Below are 12,305 nucleotides of genomic sequence, written 5' to 3'. Positions count from 1 at the left end.
TAATCTAAACCTACTGTCCATCAGTTTGAAGCCACTCCCCTTTGTCCTATCACTCCAGGCCAATGTAAATATTCTCTCTCCATCTTTGTTGCAGCCTCCCTTCAGGTACTGGAAGGCCACAATTAGGTCACCCCAGGCTGAACCATCCCAGTTCCCTCAGCCTTTCCTCACAGCAGAGCTTCCCTGGCCTCCTCCAGACTCAGAACTTCCTGGGAGCCATGGAGAACATCCTCAGGGACAAAGTGTGGAGATCATGATGCCTTAAAGCCTTCAGGAAGGCTGGAACCCAAATGTGATCACTGGGCTGGTCACTGCCTGCCACAATAGCTTTTGTCTTATCAGCATTCCCTGGGCAGGGACCAGGCATAAACCAGAACAGTGTAGTCCAGGAAACTGATGAGCAGGACTAACTTGGGCTGTGCTCAAGTCTTGGGTTCCCAAACTTCAGGGATGTAAATCCTTCACGGATGGAGCTGTGAGAAGCAAGTGCCAGCCAGCCTGCTTACATTTGGAGAAGGATTTTGATGCACAGAAGCGCAGCAAACCCTGGGTGCTGTGTGATGTTCGAGCCATGGTGGCTGAAGTGTGAAAGCCTGAAAACACAAGTGTTCCAACATGGACATGGGGTCAAAACACCACAGCTGCTGGCACCAACCTTTCCCTCCAAAGGCACGGTTGCCCTGTTGCCCATTTTAGGAGCTCTCTAAACACAGAGTCTAGTTTAGAAAGGAGACATTGTTTAATCTGCACAGGCAGAAGTTTCCACAAATCAAACACACCAAGGGGTAAAACGTTCTATCTATTATATAGTAAAATTTACATGAACCCGCCCACATACTACATATTCTCCGCCCTCCTCATGCATATTTATTTAGGTGATGTAATCCGACGCAATGCCTGAAACCCAAAGTTCTTTTTTTAATTAGGCAAATTCTGTTGTAGAAATTATCAGGCGGCATCAGTTACTTTGCAAAAGGTGAGAAAATTCAGCGTGAAGACAGAAAATTCAGCTTGAAGACACCAACCCCACTAGCAGAGCCCCCCTGCCATGGGACAGACACTCCTCAGAGCCTCCTTGGCCGGGGCTGACACTTCTCGTGGTGCCCTCCCCGCTCACCCCTTGTTTCACAGACGATGCCAAGCGGCTTCGCCACGTGAATGCCCTACGTGCATCACCACTCGCTGAAGGAACAATGAATTTACACGGTTATTGACAGCAGCCCCTGTCAGCTGCCAGCCCTGGGCGGTGACACCCGCCTGTCGCTTGTGCTGCTGCTCGTTCGCTCTCGGGTTCAGCAGCGCGGAGCGGCGGGGCCGGAGCGGAGCGGGGCCGCTGTCGGTGCCGGTGCCGCCCCGGTACCGCCGTCGCTGTCGGTGCCGGAGCCGCCCCGGGGCGGTGCCCGGCGCTCCCGAGCCTGCGCGGCGGCGGCGGCGGCCATGGAGGTGCAGGTGGCCCCGCTGCGGGCCTGGGACGATTTCTTCCCCGGCTCGGACCGCTTCGCCCTGCCCGACCTCAAGGACATCTCGAAATGGAACAACCGCGTGGTCAGCAACCTGCTCTACTACCAGACCAACTACCTGATGGTGGCCGCTGCGCTCGTCTCCATCGTGGGGTCAGTGCGCGGCCTCGCGGTGCGGCCGCAGGGCCGGGGCGGGCGGTGCGGTGGCCGCGGTCCCCGGTGCCCGGGTATGGGCTCTGCGACCCGGGCCGGTGCCACGGGAAAGGGCCCGGCCGGGATGTGAGAGTACAGGGGCGGGGGAGCTGCCTTTTCCTTTCCTCCTTTCTCCTTTTCCCCTGTTTTCCCCTTACCCTCTTCCCTCCCCTTTCCCCTTCCCGCCCCTCCTTAAACCCCCGGTGTGGTTTAAAAATGCAGCGGCCTGGTTTGCAGCCTCCCTCGGCGCTCGGTGGCAGCGGGGCTTGCGGTGTGTCGGTGGGGTGTGCCCGGCCCAGGGCTCGCTGTGTGTGTTATCTCCCTTTCCCACGGGCTGCTCCTCCAGCCGGTGCCCGGGGCGGAAGGCAGCGATGCTCGGGGTGCGGGATGGCGCTGCTCGCCGAGCCGCATCCTGCGCAGCGAGCTGTGCTTCCTCCCCAGCCTGCCCAGCGGGGCTGCTCAGGCTGAGACACGCTCAGCTTGGAATTTAAAAAAATGCATCGGTAAATTCTGCTCTCTGTTACTGTTCTAAAGTAATGTTCAGGGCAAGCCGTTCTTATTTCTGATTTAGCTCATACAGAAAAAGTTCGCTATAAAACATATGAAGTACCCCTTCATTTCGTTCTGGTGGGCAGGATTCAGACCTTAGAGGTAGGACCATCTGCTATTGTGTCACACCCAGCATTCCTAAAGGGAATAAGGAAATAACCTTATAATCACCTTCTGAATCAAAGGCTATGTGACCTATGTGACTCTATTTCAGGTACTGCTCTAGGATCTTTGGTCAGAAAGCTATTAAGCAAGACATGCAGCAGAAATGATGATTAAGCTTTTAATATGGAAACTGAAATACTCCGCTCTTCTCAACAAGCAACACACAAATGCTTAATTTGGAGAACTGCCCAGCCACCAGGCCAGAGTGGCTTTGGCTGAAGTACATCTTATCTCTTATGTTGCAGAGGCTTAAAGTGATTCCCCTAAATCAATTTTTTTTTTTGGGGGGGGTAAGCATTCTGCATCCTGTCAGGGCTTCTGAAGCTGTTGACCCAGCATCTAAGTTGATAAAGATTCTGTGGCTCACAAGAGACTTTGACTTGTGCTCAGTGGAAGGATAGGCTCAGAATCTTGCGTTATGTTCCTGATGTATGTGATAGTTTTAGGTTTAGTATAGTGGCATAGGCCTTGTTCTTGTCTATTTTGGTGGGGATATGTCACAGTGATCTTACAGACTACTAGGCTGGCAAAATGAGACTTCCATGGTCTTACTGTTCATTCTAGACTTGTGTGTTCATTACCTCATTAGCAGCACGATGCTGTAGCCAGCTCTCAATGAACAGATAAATCACAGAGTCCCTGGAAAGCAGGGGTGCAGCTCTTCTGCCCAAGAAAGTGGGAAAAGGCTGTAAATAATTTTGGTATCTCCAAACTGGGTATTTCCCTGTAAAACAGGGATGGCAGCAGCTTTTACTCACCCTCCTAAATTCCTGCTTTTGAACTCTGATTGCTTTTCTACAGATGGGGGGAGATTTCTCTCCCACTTGTTTCCTACTAATGTGCTGAGGTGGGAGGTGGAGGAGGAAGAGAGCCACAGAAGATGGAAACTAATATCAGAACTGCAAATATAATATCTTAATGTTGAATGATAATCCTCTGTGTTGAAAACTTATGGGTGAACAAGGCCTGAAGTGGGATCTTTATCTGCCTTTTATTTTTTATTGCTGTCTTAAGAGTCTTTGGTATATGATGAACCGGATTCTTCTAACATAGCAGTAAAATCATATGGGAGAATAATTCTGAAGAAAATGGGATAATACCTCAATAAAGAAAAAGTATCCATTTCTTTTAATAAAAATACTTTTCATTTGGCCAGACTGTGGCTTTGGAAGAAAGGTAAAGAAAGTTCTCCTGATAAATTTAAGTTGATGACTAAGTTGTCTTTCACTTCATTCTGTAATGAGCAGGAACCCCTGATAAATGATGAATCATGGCTTTTTAGGAACTCCAGGGCTGTGTCCAGGCCTAAGGGCAGGATTATTGGAACCACTAATAAAGTGGTCTTCCTGTGATCAAAACTAAACTTAACCTATGACCAACTCTACCTGTTTATAAACCATCAAATTATATAGGCAGACTTGAAATGCAAAGATATTTTCAGCTGTTGCAGTACTGTGGTTGTGCTGGGCTGACACAGAAATTGTAGCCCAGAGCTTTCTTGATACTGGAAATACTTTGTGCCACAGCTTTAGTTTACTGCCCCTCCTACAACAAAGCTGAGCTCTCCAGCCTTTTACCTTCTCTCCACAAGGTGTGGAATAACCTTACCCTGAGCACAGTGGAATTGTAATGATCTTTTCTGCACTGTGTCCCTGCCCCTCTCCTTCCATTTGCCTTCTCCTGTAGCTACTCTTACCTGTAAATTAAATTGTGCTTTGCAGTAATGCAGATTTTACTTTCAGTCTACAGGAGTGGGTAGAAAATAATAAACCAGTGAACAAGAAACCAAACTTTGTGAATTAGTGCCACTCCACAAATACAGGCTGGTGGTAGCAGCCACACTCCCTCCCTGCAAATTCCTTTAAGCAGGACTCTGGACTTGTCTGCCTTTTCTTTTTTTCCCCCCCTACAACTCTGTTGCAGTAGACTGCTGATAAAAAACAAGCTCTTGACAAAATTCTGCCCTTTCTCCTACTTATAGAAGAACTGGACTCCCTGTTCTTACCCTGAGCTAGGGCCCTGTCATTGTGAGTCCTGTATGAATTTTCATTAAAATCAGGGCCTTCAGTGCCTCCCACATCTTGAAACTTCCCTCAAACAGTCAATTTAGTTAATAAGTGAAATTTGTCTGTTCTTCCACCTACTCCAACAAGGCCTCTCTTATCATGTAGTTCAAACTTAACTACTTTAAATTCATGTAATTTCATCTAGGCTTTTGTTGCCATGTACTTGCTAAAAATTAGCTTCAAAATCTGACAGTTTTAAAAAAGCGTGCTGAATTTTGGAATGCTGCATCAGAGTGCTCATTCTGTCTTGGAATAATATTCTCCTTGCAGCCTGAGGTTTGATGTCTCTTTCTTTTGCCACTTTAAAACATCTCTTGTCCATCTGTACAACCCCAGCAGTCAACATCTGTGTCATTTTTTTTTCCATGTCTCTTCCCCAGATCACTGCCTTAGCTGATGTACTTGTAGGGATCCCCTTTGCTGAAACAGACGCTCCAGGGCAGCAAAATGTTTAGTTGCTCTCATGCTTGATGAAAGGCTAAGAATGAGTGAGCAAAACACATAATTTTAAATCATGTTGCATAATAATATTGGTGCATAACTTCTTAAAGGTCTGGCAGTTCTGCAGGCAAGGAATCTGTCTCCCGTTGTCAAAGCCATGCAAGTGAGCAACAGTAGGTACAGAAGCATTGCTAAATCCTTGGATGCTGAGGACAATCCCTCCAGACAATGTGCTATTTATAGTTTTGTATGCTACTTGTAGTTACAGCTGCATAACCTCAGTGAAGCTCAAAGTATGGGGAGAGAGGAGGCAGAACTTCATCTTTCAAGTTATTTAAATTAATACAAATGAGCACATTTTAGTGCTCTGACCTGCCCACTGCTTGGGCCATAGTGGAGCAAAAAGCCTTCTAAGAAGGAATTTTCATGCTTATTTCAGCCTAACTGAGCTGCTCTAAATTAAAAAAATGTTCTCAATAACTGCCAGTCTCATACTCAGTGCCTTTGTTCAAACTTGCCGGTCACATGTGAAAGAAACAGATGTGACAGCAACTGCTGAATAATCACCCCAAGACAGTCATCTAAAATGGAGATGATCTGAGGATGGAGCTATCTTGCTCTTGCTTTTTATGTGGCCTATCCTATTTCTGGGCTTGTGCTGCTGGAGGCTCCTTGCCTTACACAAAGAATGTGCCTTGCCAAGCTGTTCTTTCCCTGTGCTACAGCTGTGTGTCCTCCCCCTCTCCTGCTGTAAGCTGTGCACAAGTGTGCAGGTAGGAAACAACCTGACAAGAAGAGGTGATGTGATAATTCACTGAAAGCAGAGCTTTTTGTGTTTTCCTGCTCCTGTGTGAGAATTCTGACCTGTTTTGTGATGCATGTAGGGCAGTGCCTAGAGATATGAATCTAGTTCAAAAAAAAGAAAGTATTTCATCTTCATCTATTTCTGCTGGCCAGGGGTAGCTGCCAGTACTTCTTCCCACACAAGTGCACCCCCAGCATCCCTGCTGTCCTGAGGCTGCTTCTACCAATGCAAAGTGTTCTGTGGTCCTGCTTGACACAGGACAATGCCCCTGTCCCTGCAGCCATCCAGCATGTTTCTTTTCATGTGTTGTTTTCCCTGTCTCTACTTTGTATCTAGGTGGATGCTGAAGGAAGCCTGGTGTCTGCAGGGAGCAGGAAACTGAATCTGGATGATGGCTTTTCCTGGTCACCTTGTCCCAGCTGTACTGGAGGTCACAGGCTTGTACCCTGTCACCACAGAAAACAAAGGAGATGATCCAGCTGGGGTGCTCTGGGCTGTTGGCACCCCCAAATGCTGTTAGTCCTGCCACACTCACTACTTTTGAGGTCAGAGAAATTAGTGGGTTTTATGTCTAACTTAAAAGAGTTTTTCTTCCCCCAAGTCCTCTGAGCAGTATAAACTCAAGTCACCTTACCCTTGCCATGCTGGTAGTTCTGTGCATTACATTTTTAGGTATTTGAGGTCTCATAAATCCCTGTTAAAGGGAATTATATTTAGAAAGTATCTTGTAACATACTTAATGGCAGGTCACTTACCTTTCCTCTGCATCTCTGAAAGACTTCCAGGCTCCTTGCCTGAGCACAAATTTGTCCTCTTGTGTTCTGACCTCTGTATAAATGTGGCCAATATCAGTGTTAGTGGTTCAACATTAAAGTGACTTCTAGAGCTGTTACACAGCTCTTTTTTCCCAGTCTCTGTTGTTCTAAAATTACATTTCCCTGTTTTTTCCTTTTTAGTTTTTAGCTATTGTGCTATTGAGAGCAGTGTGCCAACAGATCTGAGTGAAACCAGACAATGGAGTTCTGCCTTCCTTAATACTGCCATTGTTGTAGAAGAATTTTCTACATCTGAATGTCTAGGATAATCTTAGATAGTGCTGTCAATTATGCTGTGGGTGAGTCAAGCAGCAAAGGGTGGCTTTGGCAATGACACCCTGTCCAGCAGTGTAATCACCAGCAGTGAAGTCTGTGGACACATGGCTGATGATGTGAATGCTGGTTTTCAGTGGCAACTGTGATCCTCATCTGTGTTCATGTGGCTCTGAATGCCTTCACTTGATACCTCTGCTCACTGTTCCCTTGTACACGTTGGAATGCAGCCCACTTCAGAAAACATGTGATTCAAAGCACTCTCCTCAGAAAAGAGGGATCTTCTGAATGCATTCTCCCCTCACCCCTCTTCATGTCCCTTACAGCCAGGCAGTTACACAGAACCTGGGTAATACCAGAAAGAAATGTGGAGCAGAGAAGTCTTTGTCTCTTCTCATAAATATGGAGGGATGGTTCTTCACCACAAGTTTCTGAAGTTGTAACAAGAGAAACAGGAAATGTAGATAAGGCTTTGAGAGTATTTTCCGGGCACATGGAAAGTATAGAGTGGAGCTCTGTCTAGATCTTTGTTGCTTCCAGGATTATCTTGTCCGTGGATTTTTAGCAACAACAACAACAAAAAAAAAAAGATTGCTGTGAGTTGTGTAAGTTTGGCCATTTCTGCTCCAAGACAGCTGAGGTGTGGAGGTGAATCCTACTTCAAGAATCTCACATGTCCAGTGGTACATATATAACCCAGGCACCAGTGTGGTCCAGTCATGAGTCACCCTCCTCCTGCTGCTAAGGAGCACAAATGAAACTGATTTCTTTCCAGAGCAATGCTGTTCACTTTTTCCAGCCTGGAAACTTTAGATTGACAATTCAGAGCTAAATATAATCTGGCTGGCTGCAGGGAGTGACTCAAATGCAACAAGCAAGTCTGGCCTCTCACCACTTCCAAAAAGCCCGATTGGCTTTTCAGCATGAGTAGCAGAAGCAGGTGGGGAACTACTCTGAATTTTAATCTTTCTCTGTCCAGCTGTCCCATCCCCTGCTGGCACAACTGACTTGAGGAATCAAGAGCCATTCCTTGCTGTGAAATAATTGTTGGGGGTTCTTCCTGCTCCAGGAAAATGCTCCCTAGCACTGCAGGTAGAGTTGGCAGTGCCAGAGCAGATTTCTTCTGCCTGGGCCGGATGTGAAGCACAGACCACAAACCATAACATCCTCCTTGGCAGTGGGGAGGAGTGGTGAGTCACTGGGCACGGTAGCTTTGGAGCAGCAGGATGAGCTGCAAAGTCTGCAACAGTAAACCTTGAGCTTGTCTTGCTTTATTGGGCACTGTCATGCTGCTGCCATAGCTGTAATAGCCCCGAGGCCTCAGCTGCTGTGTAATCAGATCAGTGCATGCCAAAGCCAGAAAATCAGAATACACACGAATTCACATAATACTGCTTAAGTGAAATGCCATAGAGCCTGGACTCTGGGTGAGTTCAGAAACAGGCTCAGCAAAGTCATTGCTGAACACTTGATTCTGAGCAAGCACTAAGTACCTGGGGATGTGGTTTGAGCAGGTGACGTTTCTGCCTTCGTCCAAAAAAGGATTTGCTGTTTATAGTCCAGATCTGATCCACTCCATGGCTTGGTTTGCTTGGAAACTGATAACAATGACAGAACACAAACCTCAGCAGTGACTGCCTTGCCCAGCCTGGCTCTTCTTCCTGTAAGACCTTTATCACATACTCCAGCTCCTTCTGACTCTCAGGCATGCTTGCTTGGGACTGGGCTTCCATCTGTTGTGCTACCAGTGGTGAGCTACTTTTGCAGGTTCATACAATTCTTTTGTTTGACTGTAAACCAATGAGAAGGTTTAGTCAGAAATGAGAAGTAGTGAGGTAACTTCCTTTACTCAGTGTTCTACCTTTCCCATTTTGCAAACCTAGATGAGATAGCAAGAAGAGCCAGTTCATCTGAAGGCCTAGCCTGAGCCTGGTTTTGGTCATGTGTAGGGGAGGATCAGTCAGTGCTGTCTCCATCTACTCTCTGGATATGCTGACTCTGGGTGTGATATTTATCAAATGAGTTGATTGCAGAGGTAGGAGGGGTCCTGGTGGGCAGTGCTTCTATGATGATGTGCTGCAGAAATCCATCAAGTGAACATAAAGACAAAGATTATCCAAATTCAACACTAAGGGTTTCTTCTTCAGTTGTACTTTTTACTTTATTCAGCTCCTGCTAAAGACCTTGGTGAAGATCTTCACAAGAGCATCTTCCTTTTCAATGCCTTACCTCCCTGGCAGCATTACCACTGAGCTGGCTGATCCTCTATGGACACACAAGTCCTGAAGGTTCTAAAACTGAACTCTTTGGTTGTTGTTCCTCTTCTGTCCAGGTTTCTGAGTCCCCTGAACATGCTCATTGGTGGCACTGTGGTGGTGCTGGTGTTCCTGGGCTTTGTGTGGATGTCACACAACAAGGATGTGCTCCGCAAGCTGAAGAAGCAGTACCCAACCACGTTTGTCCTGGCCATCATGCTGTCTAGCTACTTCCTGATCTCCTACCTGGGGGATGTCATGGTGTTCATGTTTGGGATCACGCTTCCTCTCCTCTGTGAGTATTTGTTCTCTTCCCTGGGGCACTGGAGGTGTGTGACCTGAGCTTTCTCAACCAAGTCTGCAGAGTCTAAGTCAGCTGTTAACTTTGCTGTCTGTGTTTAAGTGGTCCCAAAGCAGAGCTGGGGGAGGGGACACAAAGCAGCACAAGCCATCTTTAATGTTATTATTAAATGGATACCTGTGGTTACTTCAGCAGTCATTGATACATCATCATCTTCCAGTGATGTCACGGTGCTGGAATGAGTCTTAAGTGCTGCAAGAACTATGCATTTCTTGGGCATTAGCAATTAATGAGGGTGTTTTTGTCATGCAGTGATGTTTGTCCATGCTTCCCTGAGGCTCAGGAACATACAGAACAAGCTGCAGAACAAGATGGAGGGGATAGGCTTGAAGAAGACCCCGATGGGCTTCATTCTGGATGCTCTAGAACAGCAAGAGGATAGTATCAACAAACTGGCTGACTACATATCTAAAGTGAAGGAGTAAGCAGCTGCAACATGGCCTTTCTGCCTGTTGCAGGAGTGTAGTTGCTATTTACTATTGTTCAAGCTTGCTTTCAGTTTATGTACAAAACAGGAAATGCATGTGGTACAGGTTAATAGTTGCAGGATACAGGTATTCCAAGGTCTTCAGGGCTCCTCTAAGAACATACAAACAGCAACTTTTTTTCTATTGTATAGCAAAATGTTCTGGTGTTTACACAAATACATACTAACTTAACCATGTTTGCTTGTCTCTTCTTCTGGGGGTAGAGGAGGAAGAGGTAGAAACCTATGGAATGCAGTCTCTCAAACTGACTTGTAGTAAATTGGTCTATTAAAGCAGCATCCCTTTGATCTCAGTTCTAAAATATTGCAGTTTAGCCAGGTCATGCTGGGTGACACCTTTGAGGCTGGTGATGCTCAGATGAGCTGGAATGTATCACAGGCAGGTATCTCTTGCATCCTCCAGATCCGTCCCTTGGGTGCTCTGAATTACAGAGACCACATTACCAGCTTAACTGGCACGTAGTAAAACTCTGCAGTGCTTGTACAGTCTGGGTTCCTGTCCTTACCTCACAGCCCTCCTTTAGCAGCCCTGAAAAAATCTAAATAGCTGTAAGCATGAAGAATATACACAGCACTGCCTGCCAGTCCCGGTAACATTTACCTTCAGGCTCTCCAAAATCCTCATCCATAGAGCTGCTCCCCTCTGTAGGAGAGCCAAACTTCCCTGTGTACCAGCTAAACTCTGGCCAAGCATGGGAGAAAAAGAGAGAGGTTGGATGAGCTGAGTTCCTACCCCATGGATGTTTTTAAATACTGCTACTTTAGGACTTACCTGCTTTAGTCTGCACAAGCTGTTTGTAGATGGAGGTGTATGTGTGTTCTTGAGCGTGGGTCATCTTTTTCTTTCTTCTCACCCAGAATGCAAAGATACAGGTCAAACATGCATCTGTTGACTCTGTACTTCCAACACTCCTCAAAGGAATAAACTGGATTTCAGGTTTACAAGTAAAAGCAATAAATGTCAAGATAAAATTTTTGAAAACCCATTCAAATTCATGAAGATATTTGCCTGTTAAAACTCCTGATGTTGAAAGCAGTGTGGGGGATTCTTTTATATATACACAATTTAACTGCCAGCTCTGATGGAATCATCTTGATAACAGGAGCTTACCAACAACAGGGGGGGAAAGTTGTCCAGGTGAGACTCCATTTCAAATATTCTTGCATTTCTCTTTTCTAACCAAGCAATTAATTTAACAAAAAAGCAAGGATCCTTGAAGTTGAAGCTTTTATGTAACTTGCCATGCTGTTTTCATAGTGAACTGTGTAGAACTCTGAACATGTCATTCCATTTAAGTGTTAAGGTGATCAGTATTTATCAAAAATGTCTGTATATTCCAGCTGAAGAGTCGATGGCCTGTTCCTCACTTGTAGCGCATGGTCTTTGTTTTCAAAAACTGTTTCCACACCTAAAGAACATAGTAGCCTATGACTTCATCATTACAGTAGCATTTTAAAAACTGCACAGTTATGAAGAAAAATAAATTCTAATGGTTGGAAACTCGACCTTGTGCCTGTGTCTGTGGTTGGGGTGGTGGGAGATCTGCTGTCACCCTGTGGCTCGTGCCACAAGCCCGTGCTGGGGATTAAGCTGCTGGCTCTGTGCTCTGAGTGCTCTGTGTCAGCTTTGTTGAGGCCCAGGGGACCTCTGAGCTGAAATGTTCCAGCCTTGCTCTTGCATCCTTAAAACAGCTGCTCTACAGAGGTGGAATACTTACTGTATTTCTTCATGCAGCTTTGGTCTCTTACATAACTCAACTCTACTTAACTGGGATTTCAATTCCTGTTAATTACCTGAGAGGGATTTTTGCCTCTAGGATTACTGAGAGCTGTGCCCAGAGCAGTACTGGTAGCAGCTCTGCTGCAGTCAAGCTAATGGTGTGATGTCTGTGTGTGCCTCCCTCCTCCTGTGATCACTGAGAGGCTGCTCAGTGGGAGAACGTGGATCAGAGCAGTTTCACAGGTCATGCTCTATCCACCCTGGAAATTCATGTTTGGCAGCTCCTGGGTGTAGCAGTAATTGGTACCTGGCAGCTTGAATTGGAGATTGTAAAGCACTATATTACATATTCCTTTGTGCTTCCCTGTCCCAACTGCTGCAGTCTGAGCTGCACCAGCCTGGCCTTGAAGCCAGTCTGGAGAGCAGTGTGCTCCAGCAGCTTTCTTGGGCAGTTACCTGGTGCATTTGTCACCTGCTGCTCTGCTCTGTGCAAGGCCTTGGTTGGAAGTACCAAGCTTCCTCCTTTCCTGCTCTTCACCTTGACAAAAAGAGAGAGCTGCAATGAAAATTTTTTTCTTTTTTTAAATCTTACTTCCATGTTATGTGGTGCTTTAAAGCTATTTGCTCTTTCTTGGGCAATACAGAAACCAGCTTTCCCAAGTTTGGGGCATTACATTTGCAAACAGATTCAGAGCTGAGAAGGAGCTTTACAAGTT

General features: G+C 46.1%; 1 protein-coding gene across 1 annotated transcript; it reads left to right on the top strand.

The window, feature by feature from the left end:
• The first annotated feature begins 1,315 nt into the window (after positions 1-1,315).
• Positions 1,316-11,375, top strand: ARL6IP5 (ADP ribosylation factor like GTPase 6 interacting protein 5). The gene is made up of 3 exons (XM_064723824.1): positions 1,316-1,613; positions 9,099-9,316; positions 9,635-11,375. Exons 1-3 carry the CDS (start codon positions 1,438-1,440, stop codon positions 9,805-9,807), a joined length of 567 nt encoding a protein of 188 aa, XP_064579894.1. The 5' UTR covers positions 1,316-1,437; the 3' UTR covers positions 9,808-11,375.
• Positions 11,376-12,305: the final 930 nt, after the last annotated feature.

Source organism: Zonotrichia leucophrys, chromosome 12 (genome assembly GCF_028769735.1).
Source record: "Zonotrichia leucophrys gambelii isolate GWCS_2022_RI chromosome 12, RI_Zleu_2.0, whole genome shotgun sequence".
Classification (NCBI taxonomy): domain Eukaryota; kingdom Metazoa; phylum Chordata; class Aves; order Passeriformes; family Passerellidae; genus Zonotrichia; species Zonotrichia leucophrys.
The sequence above is the reverse complement of the archived record's forward strand: the minus strand, read 5'-3'. Positions and strand labels throughout refer to the sequence as shown.

What these genes read in the sequence shown, in the direction of transcription:
- ARL6IP5 (XM_064723824.1), top strand. Translation starts at nt 1,438, where the DNA reads ATGGAGGTGCAGGTGGCCCCGCTGCGGGCCTGGGACGATTTCTTCCCC. An exon ending in GCGCTCGTCTCCATCGTGGG is followed by an intron (nt 1,614 to 9,098) that starts GTCAGTGCGCGG and finishes TCTTCTGTCCAG; the next exon opens with GTTTCTGAGTCCCCTGAACA. An exon ending in GATCACGCTTCCTCTCCTCT is followed by an intron (nt 9,317 to 9,634) that starts GTGAGTATTTGT and finishes TTTGTCATGCAG; the next exon opens with TGATGTTTGTCCATGCTTCC.